This window comes from Carassius carassius, chromosome 22, assembly GCF_963082965.1.
Source record: "Carassius carassius chromosome 22, fCarCar2.1, whole genome shotgun sequence".
Taxonomy (NCBI): Eukaryota; Metazoa; Chordata; class Actinopteri; order Cypriniformes; family Cyprinidae; genus Carassius; species Carassius carassius.
Genome location: NC_081776.1, coordinates 21,810,012 through 21,832,849, shown reverse-complemented (window position 1 = coordinate 21,832,849; position 22,838 = coordinate 21,810,012). Strand labels below are relative to the sequence as shown.

At 36.6% G+C, this 22,838-nt stretch overlaps 1 protein-coding gene across 1 annotated transcript; it reads right to left on the bottom strand.

Moving 5' to 3' along the window:
- Positions 1-16,282: 16,282 nt before the first annotated feature.
- LOC132099112 (gastrula zinc finger protein XlCGF57.1-like) lies at positions 16,283-21,904 on the bottom strand. Its single transcript, XM_059505560.1, has 3 exons — positions 21,838-21,904; positions 20,559-20,693; positions 16,283-17,971 (listed from the first exon to the last, which is right to left on the bottom strand). Exons 2-3 carry the CDS (start codon positions 20,641-20,643, stop codon positions 16,443-16,445), a joined length of 1,614 nt encoding a protein of 537 aa, XP_059361543.1. The 5' UTR covers positions 20,644-20,693; positions 21,838-21,904; the 3' UTR covers positions 16,283-16,442.
- Between the last annotated feature and the right edge of the window lie 934 nt (positions 21,905-22,838).

Below are 22,838 nucleotides of genomic sequence, written 5' to 3'. Positions count from 1 at the left end.
CAAATTATACAGACACTTAAGGGGGTCACACACCGGACGAGAAGCGCAGCGCTGCGTCGCGCCACGTCTTTAAAATTCGAAAACATTATTCTCTATGAGTGTACACACACCGGCGGCGCCATTTGGCGTCTGTCCGCGGCGCCTAGTTACGACTCAGAACGCTGTTCAAATTTCTGCCGCGCCATCTGCATAGTTTTATATTAAAAAACATCATATTTGTTTCCAGGGCCGCTGCTGGCCAAATGGGTGCCCTAAGCAGGATTGTATTGTTGTGCCCCCCTCCCTCAAATATGATGATGGGAAAAAAAACACCTACTATAGTGGGTGAAAATAGAACTTTATTCAAATTAAAAAGTAAATGAATAAATTGTATTATTTACAAATTACAATTGTAGCTCTCGACATTTATATATGGCTATAACTTAATTATGACTAATTTATTTTATAGTCTCAAGCATTCAGAAATCATGCAAAAGAAAATTAGCAGTTTTACTATGATAAAAGCATGGTTTATTTTTGTAAGGGTTGTAATATGCATGTTTTTTTGTTGAAGAAATTATAAAGGCTGTGTCATCTATAGCAAAAAAGTGGCCAAAAATGAAAGATTAAGTGAATATTTGAATTAAATGTTTGTTCAGTAGCCTAAACAAGGATTTGATTGTCCTTTAAGCGTAACAGCAGCAATTACATGGCATTTGGCTCCCTTTGCAGGCATTTGTAATAACATGTACATAAAATGTTTATTTTGTATTTGCCTACATTATGTATTTTAACAGTGTTATAATTAACCAATCATTATTGCCTCATTGTTTATATATATATATAATGCATTTTAAGTCCTTTTAAAAGCTATTAATGGCTTAGGTCTGTTTTTATAGCAACAACAAAAAATATTATAGTATATTAAATTAAATTAAATTTAAAAATTAAATTAAATTTATGCATTTAGAAGACACTTTTATCCAAAGCGACTTACAGTGCATTCAGGCTATCAATTTTTACCTATCATGTGCTTCCGGGGAATCGAACCCCCAACCTTGCGCTTAATAGCGCAATGCTCTACCAATTGAGCTACAGGAACACTATTATCTTAAATTATTATTTGAAGTAACAAAACCATGGTTAATTTGAAGTTACCATGGCTACAAGAATGATGATTTGTGGTGTTATTGTTAAAACCATGGGTAATTTTTGTAAGGGAACCTGAAAAAAAATTAATAATAATTCACAGGAATGTGCCTGAAAGTGATAAATGGGCCTTGTTTTTACCTAAATGATTTATAATTTATTTTAATATATACATATATATAATTGTATAAGGTGTGCATTGTAGCTCACACCTAAATGAACACATTACAATTGTTTTATGACTGCAAGTCTTCCTCCTCAAATGCTACGTTTGAGCCCATGTGAAAAATTAGCATAATTTACATATGTTTTACAGTTTTTTTTAATAAATATCAAACATTCAATTCAATTGTGCATTATAGCTGACACTTAGATGAACATTTACAGTTGTTTTTATGACTGTAAGTCATTCTCCTCAAATGCTACTGACGTTAGATAAGTGTATACCAATATCGCATGTAACTTTAGAGACGGTCCCTAAAAAAAGACTCTCGAACGTCCAACGTCGAGCCAACTTTAAGCCGTTTTTTATTTTCTTTTTTCTTTACTTTCTTTAGTTTTCTTTTCTCTGCACCAGCTTGCTGATGTCCTTTACCTGGGCATAGATGTCCAACCATCAGAACATTGAGCCGCAAACATGAGGTGCGAGCGGTCGCGAGCGCGGATGGGAGAATGTTTTTTTTTTTTTTTTGAGAAACTGGGATGTTGCCCCCTCTGGGAGTTGGTGCCCTACGCACACTGCGTACTCTGCGTATAGGGAGCGGCGGCACTGTTTGTTTCAAATCGTTGTTTATACATTACACCAAGATACCACTGCTGCAAAATACTACTTATATTAGTTGTACAGCTTAATTAAAATGTAAACATATATAATTAAATGTATAATAAACGCAGTGCTTTTAATATTTTATTTTTCTCTTGAGACATTTTTACATACGCAAAATATTAAAGTATTTGGCCTGTGTAACATTTGCCTGTCGTGATTACATTAATTGTTGTCGGCAGCCACCTGGTGGATTTACCAGGTCACAACCGTCACAACACACTTCAGGTCATTTAAATAGCGGAGGAGCGGACCGCGATGGACGACGAAAAACTAATCAACGAAGTAGGAAGATACCCAGAAGTATATGCAACAAACCATAGATTTTTCAAAGACAACAGAAGGAAGTCATCATCATGGAGGAAGATTGCCGATGCCATCGGTTTTTCAGGTAAGAATGTCTATTTTTCTATCTGAGGTAAAATGTTCAGTGACAGTCCTTGTCCTTGATGGGTTTAGCCACTGTGCTCTCTCCCATACGATAGTGGAAGGCAAGCGTTCTGACTGAATTTCCTGAGGCCAGATACCTGTAAAACAAACATTAATATAAACATTTCTATCTCTTCACAGAAAATGAGTGCAGGACAAGATGGAAGTCACTTCGAGACAACTACATCAAGTGGAAAAAAAGACAGCAGTTGCCAAGTGGCTCTGGAGCAGTGTGTCAAAAGGAATGGAAATATGCTGCTGCGATTTCCTACCTGAATGTATTTCTACAAAATAGAAGGTTAAATTTGTAGTAATTTGTAGTAATGCACTTTCAATTAACTTTGTAACAAAGTGCATATGACTAAAGTATGTCTTGAAGAAGACTTTTAAAGGGATAGTTTACCCAAAAATTTTAATTCTGCCATTAATCACTCACCTCCTTTCATTTAATTAAAAATATCTTAATTTGTGTTCTGAAGATGAATGAAGGTTTTAGAGGTTTGGAACAACATGAGGGAAAGAAATTAATGACATAATTTTCATTTTTGTGGACTATCCCTTTAATGGTGGTAAAAAAAAAAATTGTCCCTCTGTCTTTTCCCCAGTACAATCAGTAATGTGGACTTTGAAAATTTATGGATGGGTCGATCCATGAAGGTGATTTAGACACACAAATTATATCAGAAGAGGAAAGCCCAGTACCAGAGACAGCAGGGACTGAAAGTGAAGAAGTTCAAGAACAGCCTCAGAGACCCAGAAAAAAAAAGAAGAAACGACCCAAAAAGTCCAAACACACAAATAAATGAAAAATGTATGGACTTTTTTAGTAACACCAACAGTGCCACCAAAACAACATGATGAAACTGAGCTTTTCCTTCTAAGTCTAGCACCTCAAATGAGATCGCTGGGAAAAAGAGAACAAACCAGAGCTAAAATAGAGATGCTACGTATCCTGGATGACCTGGATGCACAGAGTCAGACACATCATGGGCTAGGTGTGCCTAGTTACCACACAGGACCACTGTTTGGTAGCTGGAATGCTCCACATTAAAATTCAGCTTCCTCAACATATAATGTGCCATATTCATAGTTATAATTCAATGAGATGTAATATATTTATTTATTTATATACATAGTTATAATTCAGTGAGATGTAATATATTTATTTATTTATATTCATAGTTATAATTCAATGATATTTATTAATTTATTTGTCTCTCTGTCTTTCTGTTTGTCTCTCTTGCTTGTTTCATTGGTTTATTGATTTGGAAATAGTTTCCTAATCCAGTTTTATGTTTTAGATTATATTATTGATACTGTTCCTGCAATTATTTTTATTAAAAGTATCCATGTGTACATTAGGGTGTTACCTTGTCATATGGCTCACATGGTAAAGTCCATTTAATGAATTATTGTTTTGAATTTAATTCTTCTTTCTTCCAACAACATATTATTAAACCATAAATCAGATATACAAATAGGTTAAATAGAAAATTTCTTACCTCAATGTCACTGCAAGTTTTTCCTTTGGTCCAATTGGTGTCCAGTAATTTATAGACATCCCTGTGATGTCAGGTCCAATAATTGACAGCAGGTCCTCCATTTGCTGTGTACTCATTCTGAAGTACTGCAGGTGCTTTTCCGGGCTCATCTGCAGATCCTGAACAAGGTGGTGGTAAGCGCCATATTGTGTCCTTTTTTCATTTAGAGGATGTACCCAAATGCGCCTGACTCTTTTGTTTTTGTTTTGTATTCTTCGACGTAAAAGTAGCAGTGCAGTAGTTTTTTTGTTGTCAGACAAAATTTGATCTGTTTGGGAAGAACAGGAGAAATGGGGCATTCATTCAAAAACTTTAATATGTTAAATAAGTTAATTATTATTAAGATATTAAGATTATTATTTTGTATATTTTGAATTATTTATAAGTGAATATCTTTATTACCAGAAAATGTAAAATATATATTAAAAAACCCAGATGTTATAAACTGAAACTTAAACTAAAATACAGTACATTTGTTTCATTGAAATAAAACATTACAAAGTGTTTGGTTACGTTTTCACTCAGGCTGGCTAACTAACGTTAGCAAAACAATATTGTAACATAGTTGCCTAGACAACAGATACAACAAAACAACAGACTTATTATAACACAGATTCTTTTCATTAATTAACGTTCAAAACTCAGCTTTTATCAATTAAAATCGTATATTTAAAATAATAATAACAGATGAAGTTAAAACTCACCCATCTTGCTGCGAAATTGAGCTCGCGCATATAGAATGTGCGCGTCCGGTGTGCGATACCTCGAGCTGTCCTACATGTGGCGCGACGCGGCGCTTCTCGTCTGGTGTGCGACCGCCTTTAGGAATATATGATTTATATGTATTTAATGATTTGTAGATTACATTTAAACTTACAAACCTTTGTTTGACATTGTAATAATAAAATCTCCCTAATCATCGGGAAGAAGGAGGCGGGAACCGGCGGACAATCAAATAAAGACTTTAATTACAAAATGAACACAAAACAGCGCATCAGCCCCTCACGGACAACTGATGCGCACAAAATAAAACCAAAACATAAAATAAAGCCCAGGCCTGGTCCTCTCTCGTCCTTCACTGTCGTCGCTCCAGTTTTATATCCTTCCATCTCCTCTGTGGGACTCGAGATCACTCCATCGGCCTCGCTCGTGTTCCCACATCCCTCGGCCCCGCCAGACATAGTTAGTGAAGAAGAATTGATTCAATTCTCTCGCTTTGAAAAGATCCGTTTCTCCATCACTGCTGGTCAGTGACCGAATGTGTATTTATAATAAAACTGATTCACGAAATTAAAAAGTGAAATGAAACGTACATTTTATGTTACCCATGTCTATATGCGCTAAAAATTCACAAAAAATAAAAAAAAAACTTTAACTGATGTTAGATAAAGCATTATAGTGTTACATTCAGTAATTATTCAATCATTTATATCACTTGAAAAAAAAATCTCTAATACTGACTAAACTGTTTGAATCGATTTAAACAGCTTAAATGCTTAAGATACAAACCATTCTTCAGCCGAATCACAAAAGATGCAGGAGCGCGACGCCGTCTTATGACGTCATATCTCCAGAAAATATAAAAGTCCCATTCACGCGTTGTTAAATGTATTAATGAAATAAATGTTAAAGCAGAATTAAGAATGCTGTAAACTGCATCTCTTATTCAAATTGTATTGCTCCTGCCCTCTCTTTTATGGAAGCACATGGGAAGCAAAATTCATTTTGAAATGTCATTTGCAAAATGGCAATGTATTTCTTTATTTAAATTGACATTTTTCCATACATATGTGCAACATTTAGTGCAAAATTAAAATTTAATTATATAATTTACATTTGCCATTTCCTACACTAGTTTTATTATGTATATTACAAAACATATTGTAATGCTTTATAAAATAGAAAAATTTAAATAAAATTGTATTACTTAAATTTATTAAATACGTTTAACATGTCCAAGCAAAAAACTGTAGCAAAATTATAATTTAAATGCCATTTTTCTTAAATCCATTTAGAATTACAGACTTCAGATTGCATTTTCATTGTGTTACTGCGAGATAATTGCAGCAAAATGCAGTGTGAATTTCAAATTTCATTCTAAGGCAAATAGCAGCAAAATGGTTGAAGATGCTGAAAATGGCGCCAGTGTGTGTGGTCAGCCGTCTGTTGGTCCCGGTTGCATGGATGTTTGTCTAGTTTTTATAGAAATACTGCAGACTCTCTAGTGGTGTATGACACTTCTTGGCATTAGATCAGCTATGGAAAATATGGCGAGCTATGTTAATCGGGGTGGAAAAACTATTTACTCCCTTCTCCACTTCACTCTCAGGAAGCGATCCAGAAGCGATCCAGACGCTGCAGTAAACGAGGTGGTCTGTTGGTGAAAGTGAAGACTTTAATGGCTTTGTACCCAATTGACGATCCTCGCTGGACTTTAGCAGATATTGACTTGCATTGTCACTGATACAGCTTCTAGGAATTGTGTACAGATTCTTGCAAAATGGGGCCATGCATTATCATGCTGCAACATGAGGTGATGGTTGTGGATGAATAGCACAACAATAGGCCTCAGGATCTCATCACGGTATCTCTGTGCATTCAAAATGACATCAATCAAATACACCTGTGTTCACTGTCCATAACATATGCTTGCTCATACCATAACCACTCCACCACCGTGGTCAACTCGAATCACAAAGCCGACACCAGCAAATTGCTCACCCACACGACGCCATACACGCTGTCTGCCATCTGCCATGTACAGTGAAAACCGTGATTCATCTGTGAAGAGAACACCTCCCCAAAGTGCCAGACACCATTGATTATGAGCATTTGCCCACTCAAGTCAGTTACGATGATGAACTGCAGTCAGGTCGAGAACCCGATGAGGATGAAGAGCATGCAGATGAGCTTCCCTGAGACAGTTTCTGACAGTTTGTGCAGAAATTCTTTGGTTATGCAAACCGATTGTTGCAGCAGTTGTCCAGGTGGCTGGTCTCAGACGATCTCGGATTGAAGAAGCTATAGTGGAGGTCCTGGGCTGGTGTGATTCAACGTGGTCTGCGGTTGTGAGGCCGGTTGGGTGTACTGTCAAATTCTCTGGTAGAGAAATGAACATTCAATTCAATGGCAACAGCTCTGATGGACTTTCATGCAGTCAGCATGCCAATAACATGCTCCCTTAAACTTGCAACATCTGTGTTTATAATTTATAATTATTTTTCAGTGTATCTTTACTTTTTTAAAGATCATTATTTTGTGTAAAAGAATATGTTGACTAGAGTTGTGCCGATAGACGATAGTATCGTGTATCGACGCTAGTCAGAGATATCGACATAAGCAGATTTATCTGTCGATAATCAAGAAGATATTAGGCTCATTTTCCTATTAATGTATAAGATTATAATAATAATAACTATTATTTTTATTTTTATTAGGCGGCTTATTATAATCCGGCTATCAAAAGCTATTTTACTTCAGCACCGCATTTCACACACACACACACACACACACACACACACACACACACACATACACAGCACACGAGCACAGGAGGATTAGAGCCTGTAGTCGCTGAAGTTGTCCGCTTTGACTCGGATAACTCGTTAAATCCATGAAATGAAAGAGATAGAAAACGAGGAGTTGGTGTCCCACACATTTAATGGCTGGTACACGGCAATGCGCTCTTCTCATTCATGAGAGGTTAACTCTTTCTTGGCATTACAAATAAAGTTAAGACAAAATAATATCAAGGCTTCAGAGCAAATTCATCATCCATAGTGCCTCTCACGTAGTCCTTCTCTTAAAGACTGATCACTTAACTTATAACACTCACTATGTGGTGATGACGTAGAAGAACTACGTGAGAACCACTATGGATGATAAATTCACTCTGCCGCCTAGTTATTATTTTCATGCACACCTCACTGTAATGTGATGTATGCAAAAAACATAGTTTTGGCCTTTACAAAGTTACAGACGTACATCATCTGCAGATATAAGGTATTTCATTGCACTTTAACATGTAATCTGACCGGCCTATATATGTGCAATATTTTAAACGAGCCCTCACTATCTGAGTTTAAAGCCACAGTTATGTTAGTATGCATCTCATTCTTGTTTCTGAAGCGGTGCATCTGTCTCGTCATGAGGCGCGCAGTCCGGAGCACTGTATGACTGATGCAGTTCAATTCAACTTACTCAAAATAAACTAACTTTACTGTTTTAAATACTTTATATTTAACTTGTTCGTTTATGCCCAATATTAGTGTTAAACTGCTGGACTTTAAATGAAATCTTCCATTGATTTTCACCGTTGACTGATTTTGCAGAACATTTAGACTGATAACTTCCGTGCACAGATGCGGCAGATTTGTCACAGGACGCGTGATATATGACAGTTACGTCCGACTATATATGAACTAGCTGTTTAAATAAAGTATTTTTATATTTAATGTTAGTTTATCAGTATGTTTGAAAGTATTTCTTTTTTGATTATAGGTGATTCCATAGGCTCTCTCTCACGCACCTGTGCGGTTTAAAACACCAAATAGTTATGCTATAACAAGAACAAGAGTCTCTCTCTTGCTCCACCCATGCACGATAATATCATGTATCGTCGATCTCACGGGCTGATGATATGACGATTTGAAAAATGGCCATATTGCCCAATACTAATGTTGACATGCTCTAATGTTCAAAACATATTATTTTTCAAATACTATACATTATTGTAGGTCCTCCATACCCCACCTCTCTCAAACGCGTCATTTTCTACAAAGTCTCTCCTTCCGACAAGTGCAGTCTACTCTGATTGGCCGAGTGACACAGTGCATTTTGATTGGCCGATCACTGCAAGCACTTCTCGGAAAATAACACCCCTTTCCATAATTGCGAGATTCTTCTTTCAAAATAAATGTAAAGACAGTTAATAATGTCCTTAGTTTTACAAATGGTGATTGGAGGAATAATTGAAATGGCATCATATGACCTCTTTAAACTGTTGATGTCTGCCATCTTAATCTTATTCCAGTTTTGAAGTCAGTATTTTTGAACTAAGTCTGGTTATCCGGTGCTGTGCACTGTTGTTTATCGCCCACTCAAATACAACAAGTACTTTATCTATGATTTTTCTGATTTTCTGGCTTGAATCATGCCAAAATAAGATCAGGTCTTAATTGCTGGGGATTTTAATATCCATGTTTGCTGTTCCACCAAGCCTTTGGATAAAGCTTTTTTAAATCTTGTGGAGTCCTTTAAGTTAACTCAGTTTGTGGCTAATCCCACACATAAATGTGGACACATACTAAATTTGGTTTTATCATATGGCTTGTGCCTATTGGTTATATTGAGTATGACCATATTAGCCCAGATCTGTCAACACTGCACTGGCTCCCTATCAAACATCGTATATGTTTTAAAATCTTGCTTATTACTTCTAAAGCCCCAAATGGTTTATCACCTTAGTAATTGAACATGCTCTTATTGCACTATAGTCCTCCACAACCTATGCTAGAATAACCTACCTAACATTGTTCAAGAGGAAGATAACATCTAGATTAAAGACCCATCTCTTTAACCTGGCTTACACATAACACTAGGAACTGGGAACACTTCCCATAACACCCTATGTACTTGCTACATCATTAGAAGAATGGCATCTACACTAATAATTAGTCTGTTTCTCTCTTATTCTGAGGTCACCGTAGCCACCAGATCCAGTCTGTATCCAGATCAGAGGGTCACTGCAGTCATCCGGATCCAGTATGTATCCAGACCAGATGGTGGATCAGCACCTAGAAAGGACCTCTACTGCCCTGAAAGACAGCGGAGACCAGGACAACTAGATGAGCTACAGAGACAGATCTACAGTCAAGACCTCGTCTCCTAGACGGCCACCGGGACAAGAGCACAGTAAACAGATGATTCTTCTGCACAATCTGATTTTGCAGCCTGGAATTGAACTGCTGGTTTCGTCTGGTCAGAGGAGAATTGGCCCCCTGAACTAAGCCTGATTTCTCCCAAGTTTCTTTCTCCATTCTGTCACTAATGGAGTTTTGGAAATTTGACACTGTTGCCTCTGGCCTACTTAGTTGGGGACACTTCATTTCAAGTTATATTGTTGACTTGCACACATAGTGCACAGATACTATTTAAACTGAACTGAGCTGTATGATGACATCACTGAATTCAATGATGAACTGCGTTTTTGCTTTATTGGCACACTATTTTCCTATTTAATGCTGTTCAGTTGCTTTGACACAATCTGTATTGTTGTTTTTAGTCTGGCATTTGACGCTACATGAGAAATGCTTTCTTTTATTGTCTTTATGGTGTCCTATTGTTTTCTTTTTTTTATGTTGACTGTTTGTATCATTTCTATTTTTATTATTTTATGTATGTACAGCACTTTGATAAACACTTGCTGTTTTTTTTTAAGTGCTTTGATAAATAAACTGGTGATAAACTAAAAAGGTGATTTACAACCCAAATTCCGGAAAAGTTGGGACGTTTTTTAAATTTTAATAAAATGAAAACTAAAGGAATTTCAAATCTCATGAGCCAATATTTTATTCACAATAGAACATAGATAACGTAGCAAATGTTTAAACTGAGAAATTTTACACTTTTATCCACTTAATTAGCTCATTTAAAATTTAATGCCTGCTACAGGTCTCAAAAAAGTTGGCACGGGGGCAACAAATGGCTAAAAAAGCAAGCAGTTTTGAAAAGATTCAGCTGGGAGAACATCTAGTGATTAATTAAGTTAATTGATATCAGGTCTGTAACATGATTAGCTATAAAAGCTTTGTCTTAGAGAAGCAGAGTCTCTCAATAGTAAAGATGGGCAGAGGCTCTCCAATCTGTGAAAGACTATGTAAAAAAATTGTGGAAAACTTTAAAAACAATGTTCCTCAACGTCAAATTGCAAAGGCTTTGCAAATCTCATCATCTACAGTGCATAACATCATCAAAAGATTCAGAGAAACTGGAGAAATCTCTGTGCGTAAGGGACAAGGCCGGAGACCTTTATTGGATGCCCGTGGTCTTCGGGCTCTCAGACGACACTGCATCACTCATCGGCATGATTGTGTCAATGACATTACTAAATGGGCCCAGGAATACTTTCAGAAACCACTGTCGGTAAACACAATCCGCCGTGCCATCAGCAGATGCCAACTAAAGCTCTATCATGCAAAAAGGAAGCCATATGTGAACATGGTCCAGAAGCGCCGTCGTGTCCTCTGGGCCAAGGCTCATTTAAAATGGACTATTTCAAAGTGGAATAGTGTTTTATGGTCAGAGGAGTCCAAATTTGACATTCTTGTTGGAAATCACGGACGCCGTGTCCTCCGGGCTAAAGAGGAGGGAGACCTTCCAGCATGTTATCAGCGTTCAGTTCAAAAGCCAGCATCTCTGATGGTATGGGGGTGCATAAGTGCATACGGTATGGGCAGCTTGCATGTTTTGGAAGGCTCTGTGAATGCTGAAAGGTATATAAAGGTTTTAGAGCAACATATGCTTCCCTCCAAACAACGTCTATTTCAGGGAAGGCCTTGTTTATTTCAGCAGGACAATGCAAAACCACATACTGCAGCTATAACAACAGCATGGCTTCGTCGTAGAAGAGTCCGGGTGCTAACCTGGCCTGCCTGCAGTCCAGATCTTTCACCTATAGAGAACATTTGGCGCATCATTAAACGAAAAATACGTCAAAGACGACCACGAACTCTTCAGCAGCTGGAAATCTATATAAGGCAAGAATGGGACCAAATTCCAACAGCAAAACTCCAGCAACTCATAGCCTCAATGTCCAAACGTCTTCAAACTGTTTTGAAAAGAAAAGGAGATGCTACACCATGGTAAACTTGCCCCGTCCCAACTATTTTGAGACCTGTAGCAGAAATCAAAATTGAAATGAGCTCATTTTATGCATAAAATTGTAAACTTCCTCAGTTTAAACATTTGCTATGTTATCTATGTTCTATTGTGAATAAAATATTGGCTCATGTGATTTTGAAAGTCTTTTAGTTTTCATTTTATTAAAATTTAAAAAACGTCCCAACTTTTCCGGAATTCGGGTTGTAAAAACATATTTTCTTTTTATTAAATGCATTAACACTTACACTCAAGACATTTGAATTGCATTTTCATTAAGTACCCCGCGATAATGTAATGTAGTTAAAGTCAATGTGGATTTGAAAATGCATTCTGAGCCGATCGCACCCCCGACCTGTCAATCATTATTATATCAAGGCTTGGCAACAAGACACACAATAGGTCAATATTCACCATTAACCAAACGCTTTTCACCTGCCTCAACATCTCACTGTTTTACATGAGCAGCAACCTTTTGGTCTCTCACGTGAAGCCAACACGAAAGTTACTAAAACTGTAATTCATCAACTGGCTTCAAAAGGGAGTCAGTCCCATAGACAACCTATGTTAAAATGCCCAAAATTATAGCAGAAAAAAATGTTTTTACCGCCTGGTCCAAAAAGTGGTTTTGGGACTACAGTATATAGCTAAATTTGCCCTTCATGACACCCCTTCAGTCTTAAAGTTCTGCATTATTAAGGGAATGGCCACTTGAGTGACAGGTGGAAACTGCTTCCTTGTACAACTGTTGGAGCAAGCTAGATTCAAGTGATTATTAGATTTTGAATATGGATATTATTCGATACAGGAGGTCTTTGTTCACCCCCAGAGCCATGCGATACACTTTTTTTTATTTTTATGGATGGGCACTTTTTATTTAACTTCTTTTAGACTGAAGCAGTGCAACACCCACTGACTGCAACAATAGAGCTTGGAATAGCCAGGACCATTTGTAATATAACTGAATCCGATTTGTCTGAAAGAAGAAAGTCATATACACCTAGGACGCCTCGGGGGTTACTAAAACAGCATAATTAAAATTTCATGACATGACATACAGCCAGGTATGGTGACCCATACTCAGAATTGATGCTCTGCATTTAACCCATCCAAAGTGCACACACACAGCAGTGAACACACATACACACCGTGAACAGCCATTTATGCTGCAGCACCCAGGGAGCAGTTGGGGCTTTAGTGCCTTGCTCAAGGACACCTAAGTCGTTGTATTGGCTGGCCCGAGACTCAAACCCACAACCTTAATGTTAAGAGTCATAATCTCTAACCATTAGGCCACGACTTCCCCGTTTCTGGGTGAACATTGGGCCACATTCACCTGTAGTGTGAACTTACTTTTGATTTCACAAAGATACATATTTTCTTGTGCCATTTGAAATTGCTAAGCCATTTACAGTGTTCCAATTATGTTATTTTAAGGTCCATAATTTTGTTTTGGTCTCTAAACTCCTTTCCAAAACCGTATTCTGCTTTGATTGGTCAGATGGATCGGTCTATTGTGATCAGTCTACCACTTACAGCTAATCTCAAAAAAACAAAACACCCTTTAAACATCCTCTAAATTTCAACTCCAGAGGCTTCCTCATATACTACAATGGTATGAACAACACTAAAAACTTGTTGCACACTTTTTCATTAAACAAGTGTTTTGAAAATCATGCATTGAACTTGCATTGGCAAGATTTGTGAAGCAGTTGTCAATAAAATAATGGGAACAACGACGGGTTTGTGTTATACTGTTGTCTCACTGTAAAAGCAAAAAAAATTCTGATTCTAAATATCCTCATCCTTTTGGTGTGCATGCAAAATGAAACTACAGCCTTTGATGATGGGTCAAAGTATATGTTGTAAGCGGGCAACCAATGAAGATCATTGTGCAAATGTAGTACACACCTACATACTGTAGATTTGTACAAGACATAAGACTGGAATTACTCACAAATCTTTTTAGACAATTCTATTGGGAGAGAATTTTATCCATGGAAGAGATGGATATCTCTCATCCTACACGGTTTAGGGCGATTTAAAAACTGAAGACGGACTAAACTATCGAAATCAAACCAAACACTTTTTAAAGTCACAGCTTTTATTGACTAATTTTAGCTTTTTATATATGGATGGCATTATTTGATGTTTGTTTTACTTTCTCTTTGGAGTCTTACAAGTTTATAAAGAAGGTCTGTAAAGATTCAAAGAATAAAGAAAGTCTCAAATTCAAAGACATATTCTTTATAAAAGTTAAGACTCGTCCATACCCCACTAAACGGCTCGTTCTATCATTCCCCCATAATCTCTACATCAGTATGTGGGAAGATTTGTATAACACCGCCCAGATGTTCAAGCAAAGAAAGAAGGCATACCTTTTATTCTTGCTGCCACCGCCATGTCGTACAGATGCTGTGTTTTTCACTGTGAAAGCGAAACTACTTTGTTTGGCCTTCCAAAAGAGGATGATATCAGCTAGATAAAAGCTAGAACATAACCAACTATGCACCAATTCTGATCAATTAAACCACTTAGTAGTCATAATTAGACCACATTTCAAAAATTATGTTACCATGTAGTGATAGATAATAACAGGACCACCAAAGTAGAGGAAAAGCAAGGCACACTAGACTAAGTAAGTTTAAAATAAATAAATAAATTCCGTTGAAAAGGTTAATGTCATTGTAAAATTTCAATATACTTATTCAGTTGGGATGCAGATTTACAACAACAGTCATACTTAAGATCATTTTACTGTCACCTTGACATTTACAGTCACTTGTAGGTATATAGAAGTTCTTAAAAGGACTCCTGAACTGTTTTGGGTTTAAAAGCTAAATTTAATGTCAAATTGTCAGAAAGCTTGAAATGTCTACTTTTAACCGAACCAATTCAAAACGAAAGGAAGTACTCCCTGATTATGTAATCTGTGAAGGTTTTATTTCTCTCTAAATAGGGCTGCACGATAATGGTTAAACTGATAATCACGGTTATTTTTATTTAAAATTATAATCACGATTATTTTATCCTGCTGGGAAAAAAACAAACAGCTAAAACCAGCCTAAACTTAGTTGGTTAAGACTGGTCTCCTAGGTTGGTCAAGCTGGTTTTAGCTGGCTGTTCCAGCTGGTCTCCCAGCCTGACCAGTTAGGGAAGTGGTCAAAACCCCTCTAAAACCAGCCTTCTGACCAGCTTTGACCAGCAAAGACCGGGCTGGATGACCAACTAAAATCAGTCAACCAGCTTAGGCTAGTTTTAGTTTTTTTTTTTTTTTTAAGCATGGAAATGCAATAACATTTCATGTGTGCTTTAACCAACCTCCACTGACTATACCCTGACTTAATTTAACCTACTGTGAGAATACAAAAGCGCTGTTTCGGGGCTTAAAGCTCTTCACGTCTGGCAACCACAAGCATGAACGCTAATGAAGACCAATGCAATATAACGCAAATGTCTAATTAAAAACACGTTTCAGGTTTCAATCGGCCAATATCCTGACGATTATTTTTAATTAATCGAGAAATGTGGATATCGTTATCGAGATTAAAATATGATTAATCGGGCAGCCCTATCTCTAAAGACGCATCCATGCAGAGAGAGTCGGCACCGTGCATGTCATCTTGCAGCTGACAAGAAATCATTAGTTTATTAATAAATTATAAAAATGCCGACTTTTTCAGAATTGTTAGGTTACTTCTGCCTGTGCTTTGTGGCAAATTTAATGGGTGTGCTTGTTTGGCCACCTACTGTAAGATTGTGTGAGACAGTAGGGGTTTTCGCACTGTGTAGTTCTAGGAACAAACCAGCAGGGTAGTTCCTAACATTTACATTTTACATTTATGCATTCAGCAGACGCTTTTATCCAAAGCGACTTACATTGCATTCAGGCTAACAGTTTTTACTTAACATGTGTTCCCTGGGAATCGAACCCACAACCTTGCGCTGTTTACGCAATGCTCTACCATTTGAGCAACAGGAACACTAAAAGAACCAATTTCTCCCTTGGGCCATTTTTCTGGTTGCATTCGCACAAGCAGCAGGAGTTCTGAAGCGGCTGACAGCGATGTCTAATTATAACAGATGGTGATGTAAACGCACAATTTACATGATTGCAAGAGCAAAACTTTCCAAAAAAACCCTCATTTTTTCATGCCAACTTGCATTGTTATATATCATAGTCTTACATCACTGATAGTTCCTATAGAACTCTTTTAAACCCTGCTCTGAAGTAGATTTCTGGGGAACTAAAACAGTTCCTAGTACCTGTCGTTCAAAAACGCCAAAAAAGGGGGTAGCTCCATAATTAGTTCAGGTACTATGAAAAGGTTCCCGCAGTGCGAAAGGCCCTAGTGTTAAGCTATAAGACAACCCACAATGGGAAACAGCTTCCAGATGTCATCACAGAGAGTCCAACAGTAGCCAAATTCAGGTTCAGACTGAAATCATGTTTAAAGCAAAAGTTAAATCAGATAATACGTTTATTATTTCATTCAGTTTGGCTTTTAATTTCTGAGTGCTCATTTACATTGTGGCATTTCACAGCAAGATGTCATTTTGTAATAAATTAATATAAATATTATTAATACTAATAATAACAATTTTTTTTTAAACAATCAAATATGAGTGATGAGCTATACATTTTACAAGTAATTTCGCACAATACATATTTTCTGGTGCCATTTTAAATTGCTGAGCCATTTAAAACACTTTCCACATATAGAACACAAGTAGGATCTCACATATCCATGACTTTTCAGGTGCGTCCGTAAGTTTGATGCCAGTAGAAATTTTTTATTGCACTGAACATGATCAAATCTCTTTCCTCTGGAGTGAATGTGCAGATGCTTTTTAAAATTACTTCTGTTTCTAAACCTCTCATCACCCTCAGAAACCGGCAGTTTCTTCACAGAATGAGTTTGCATATGACGTTTCAGGTCTCTTTGATATGTAAAACTCTTTTTACACTGAAGACACCTGAAAGGCTTCTCTCCAGTGTGAACCCTTACGTGAGTCTGAAGGTTTCCTTTACGTGAGAAGCTTTTTCCACACTGGAGACAAATATAAGGCTTCTCTCCAGTGTGAACTCTTATGTGAATCTCAAGGTTTGCTGCGTTTATGCAAGACTTTCCACAGTGATGGCACATGAAACTGTTTGCTCCAGTGTTATTACAGTGAGTTATTACATGATTCTTAAGTTCTTTACTGTCTGTGAAACTCCTTCCACACTGATGACACAGAAAACAGTTCTCTCTCAAGTGAATTCTCACATGGTAATTAAGCGTTACTTTATGTCTGAAGCTCTTTCCACACTGATCGCACGTGTAAGGCTTCTCTCCAGTGTGAATCCTCATGTGAACCTTGAAGTTTCCATTAAGAGTGAAACTCTTTCCACAGTGATGGCACATAAAAGGCTTCTTTCCGGTGTCAGTTTCTACATGATTCTTGTTTGTGAAACTCTTTGGCTTCTCTCCAGTGTGAATTTTGACAGGAGTCTTAAGACCACCCTTTTGTGAGAAGTGAGGTCCAGTGTGACATTTCATGTGGGCATTAAGGGTTCCTTTACGTGTAAAAGTCTTTCCACACTGAGAGCATGTGTAAGGTTTCTCTCTGGTGTGAATTCTCATGTGAGTCTTAAGACTTTCTTTTCGTGAGAAGGTGTTCCCACACAGTTTGCAGGTATAAGGCTTCTCTCCAGTGTGAATTCTCATGTGGGTATTAAGGGTTCCCTTACGTGTAAAACTGTTTCCACACTGAGGGCATGTATAAGGTTTCTCTCCAGTGTGAAATCTCATGTGAGTCTTAAGACTTCCTTTTCGTGAGAAGTGGTTCCCACACTGTTTGCAGGTGTAACGGTTCTCTCCAGTGTGAATTTTCATGTGGGTTTTTAGGTTGCCTTTATGGGTAAAACTTTTTCCACACTGAGGGCAAGTGTAATGCTTCTCATCTGTGTGAATTTTCATGTGGACATTAAGGTTTCCTTTTTGAGTGAAACTTTTTCCACACTGAAAGCAGGTGAAATAACTTCCAGCTGTTTGAGCTCTTTTTTGTGAGGACGTCTGTGTGCAACTAAAAGATCTTTCACCGTTTATAAAATCACGATGTTTCTCATACTGGTCTTTCTCTTCTATTTCATTCAATTCTTGACTCTCCTCTTTCAAGGCCATCAGATCTATGATGATGAAAAGAAAAGAAAAAGACAAACACTAGTAAATGTCAACATACATCAAAACCAACATAAAAACATTAAAGTATCAAAACTACCGTAAAAATTTAAAATGAATATTTATGCTAGATCTTATGCACTAAGCTACAGAAAGAGTTGTTACTAGAAATCTCAGAACCTTTTTTAAGTATTGTTAATTTTAGGACTTTATGAAAAACTGTTCAAACACAGCTTTCCCCAGGAGAACTGGTTTATTATAGAGGGATTACTGCCATTCATGTCTACATTATTAAAAAAAACAGTGTCCCCTTAACTGTTTAGTTTTGCAGAGAAACTATATTTGTGAACCACTTAAGTAGGAATTTAAGCCCAATCGTAACACAGAAACTGTGCTTATAACAGTTACATCTCTCTTCTAGTGCTATTAGATCTTTTGAAAACAGACCAGGGCTGTAAAAAAAATTACCACATAGCACTGGTGCTACAGAGGTTGAAAGTTTTGTAGCACATGACACACAATTGTGTGAATGTTACATCTCTGTAAACAACCACAAGTAGTGCAGTTTAAATAGGCATGTGGCCTTCAAATATTACATACAGGACACACAAAACTAATAAATATTTTCAGAGAAACATTTATTTATTTGCCCAAAGCAGCAGACTGCAAAAACATAACATCTTATGCCTGACATTGTCAATTTTGTTTATATAGCCCAATATCACAATCCAAACAACATCCATTTACAAAGCAACACAACACTATTAATGAATATGTCATGAAATGACCACTTTAACCAGTAGATGGCTGCAGAGGATCACTCATTAGCTCATTTGTCAATTATTGTCATGGTTTGCTTTTGGATTACAAAATGACTATTAAAACCATTTTTAGCACTTTTATTGTACTGAAGTATGAAGCACTTTCCAGCACATGCATGAAAAGTCACAGTCTCGTGCCATTTAGAATTAAAAAAATAAGTTAATCATTAATGCATATTATTTTCATAATGCATTGAATAACTTAAATCAAATCATTTTTGCACAGGTTTATTTAGACTATTATTTGGGAAGTCGTGGCCTAATGGTTAGAGAGTCGGACTCCCAATCTCTTGTCTGTTGCTACAGTTATAACCGTCAATAACAGCAATTTCAGTAGTGACTCTCAGAAGAATTTAGCAGATTCACTACCGTAATAAAATGCATCTGTCACTTCTAAAACTCGTCAGTTTTCGTGGCTGTTGCACGAAACATCTCTATTTCTGCTGTTCCATAAGCATCACTTACTGTCAGACAATGGATTCTCATGCAGCCTGTCTAGCAGTTTTATTCAGACCAATGTGAAAACTGGACCAAATTATTGTTGTAAATCTTGAACGGTGGATGATAAACAAGCTAATGGGCATTCTAAAAATCTCAACACTTTGGAAAACACCTTGTTTTATAGCCTATGAAGAATTATGTAGCAGATAAAATGCCTTTATTTCTTCATTTTGACATCCTTTTCTTAAAATGATCTAAAGGCTAAATGTTATGTTTAAAAATTTACAAATCTTTTTTTTTTGTCTATACTTTATTTTAATAGTTTGTAGATAACATTTTTTTTGTAAGTCATCCCAATCAATATTATTTGTTTGTTCAAAATCTGGCCATGATTTTTAATGTTAATGCAAACAAAAAGTGCATAGTGCTGCTAATTTTATTTGTTTGTTTATTTTCGGCATTAAACTTGGTGAATGGCTATGGTGGGCAACAGGGCTCAGTATTAGGTCCTCTGTTTTTCTCATTATATATGGTACTCCCGAAGGTTATTATGATTTCTTCAATGTTATGTCAGTGATATTCCGTTTTTTATTCCCTCACAAACTGAAAAAAAAAAAAACTTAGAGTGAATTAATGATGTTCAAACAAGAGAAAAAGAATCAAATTGATTATCGAATAAGTTGTGTCCACACAATGCATGGAAAAACATCAAAGTCATGTCATTTTACAGTAGAGAATAGTACATTTTAATGGGAAAAAAGTGAAATTGTGATTAAACTTCAAAAGACTATTATGATTTAATTGAATAAATATGAGTGCTGCACATTTCAAACTAGCTATGAGGGCAGGGCTGCTTTGTATACAGCAGTGTCATGTTTCTGCCGCTCCAAAAGTGCCACTTACTGGGAGAGAATGAAAATTAATTTTTCAATCAGCCCGTCTGGTTTGTGTAAAATAAATGCATTCATTAGATACGGTTTCATATTTAAGTAACAGAAAATTAATGATTTGCATTCTGTTGAGTTCAGAAGTTGATAATGGGTTTAATTTTACACAAAATAACAAACTATGTTTTAAACTATTTTCTTTTTTTTCTTATTACATAGCATGTTATATTAACTAATTCTTCTAAGGTGTACTTAAAGGCAGCATTAGTATTTGTTGGGTAATGCAATCTCAACATGACTGTCCACGTTGAGACCTGCTCCATATCAATTAAAACCCCTTTAATTAAGGCACTCATATGACATCCTTAAAAATGTCATTAAGTACTGTTGAAGAAAACATAATGAGGATCAAATGAGAGTTAGGCTTTGAGAATAAAAAAACCAACCTGTTTGTTCCTCAATATCTTCATATTTCATTCTGAATGCTTCTTCTATCCGCATGTCTTCACTCTCCTCTTTAATAAACGCCATCTTTATAACTGAATGTCACGTGGATCCCTGTTGCTTCCCCAGGAGTTTTTCTGTTTGTTTGGACAGATTGTTATTTTTAAGATGAGAACATAAAAAAATTCCAAAATAAATCTCCTTAAAAAGTTCTGTACGCCACTGGCAAAGGGGGTCAGTCAGAGTGCTAAATAATGGTTCAAACTTAATGATTTACTAAATGAATAATGGACTACTTAACTGAGTGTTGTTTTTGTTGTCATTTGTAACAATAGTTGGTGGATATATTTTGAATAAAGTAGAATAGAGTGAAAGTATCCATTATCAGCAGATGTACAAACATGTTCCTGGTGGGCCACTGTACTGCTACAACCCTAATTAAACATATCTAAACTTCAAAATTAACAGAAACTTACACTAAAGTGTGCTGGAGCTAAACTCTGCAGGACACTGGCCCTGCAGAAACAGGTCTGTTTGGACACACCTTCTCATTCAAAGAGTTTTCTTTATTTTCATGACTATGAAAATTGTAGAGTCACACTGAAGGCATCAAGGGCTATTTGACCAAGAAGGAGAGTGATGGGGTGCTGCGCCAGATGACCTGGCCTCCACAGTCACCGGACCTGAACCCAATCCAGATGGTTTAGGGGTGAGCTGGACTGCAGACTGAAGGCAAAAGGGCCAACAAGTGCTAAGCATCTCTCGGGGAACTCCTTCAAGACTGTTGGAAGACCATTTCAGGTGACTACCTCTTGAAGCTCATCAAGAGAATGCCAAGAGTGTGCAAAGCAGTAATCAAAGCAAAAGGTGGCTACTTTGAAGAACCTACAATATGACATTTTTTCAGTTGTTTCACACTTTTTTGTTATGAATATAATTCCATATATAATTCCACATGTGTTAATTCATAGTTTTGATGCCTTCAGTGTGAATCTACAATTTTCATAGTCATGAAAATAAAGAAAACTCTTTGAATGAGAAGGTGTGTCCAAACTTTTGGTCTGTACTGTATATATATATATATATATAACTTTACTGTCAACTGATTTTACGCGAAATAAGATGAACCATTTCTGTTAGTCAAGCGTAGACTAGCTTTATACTCACACAAATTATTACAATGCATTTACATCCAATAAATAATCAATCATTTTACATCACTTGTAAGAACAAACAAAAAATGTCCGGTTTGTATTGATTAAAACGTTTAAAATCACAAACCTTTCTCAGCCGAATCACAACAGATGCAGAAGAGCAGCGCAGCCTTATGACGTCACACAGACATACCAAAACAAAAGTCCTATACAGTACAAACAAATGTATAGCGCATATACTGTGAGTGAGGAGGTTGAATACGTTAGGACACATTTGTCTGAGGTGTTCTGTTTTTTAAGGACGTTTAAATACATGTTTTTTTTTCAATAAATATTTGTCCCTGTTGCACAATCTAAAACTTCAACTAGGTGCAGCTATGCACAGCATCCACACAGACACATTCTACAATTGATTCATGTTGTTGTTATGGTTACAAATTTAACACAATTCACTGACATTCAACTTTTTTTTGCACATTATTTACTCCAAATCCTTTTATTTCAATATTATTTACAATACTGATTGATATAATGGCATCAAGGTTAACAACAAGATATTGTCAATTGTTAACCCCTTCCATGATACCTCCCACACAGTTTAATAGTTCCTAATAATTACACATGATTTTTGACAACATAAAAATAGGAAATGCAATAAAATAGGTATATAGTAAGGCTGTGTATCACCAATAAAGTCACGAAACAATAAGAATCACGATACAAATGCCACGATACGATACATATCACAATACATGACTGCACTGAATTTCACCTCAGCAGATTTGACTAAAACAGCTGTTTATTAAACACTGCATACCAGGGGCGAGGCTACATAAGGGCCAGGGTGGCACTGGCCCACTCAAACTGACGACTGGCCCACCCAATCAGAACAGACAAAAAGAAAAAAGAAATTTGGGAAAGCCGAAAAAAAAATCATGCATATGTGACATACTGAACACTTAAACACGTACATGAAGTTTCATAAAAAAAATAACTACTGTAGAGCGAAAACCTTTTCATATAATTGCCTTACTGCAACAGCCAATCAATAAGCTTATTAGTACTGTTTAGCCAATCGCGTATTGTTGGGGGGGGGGGGGTGAGTTTACGTCTGCTAGTGAAGTAAAC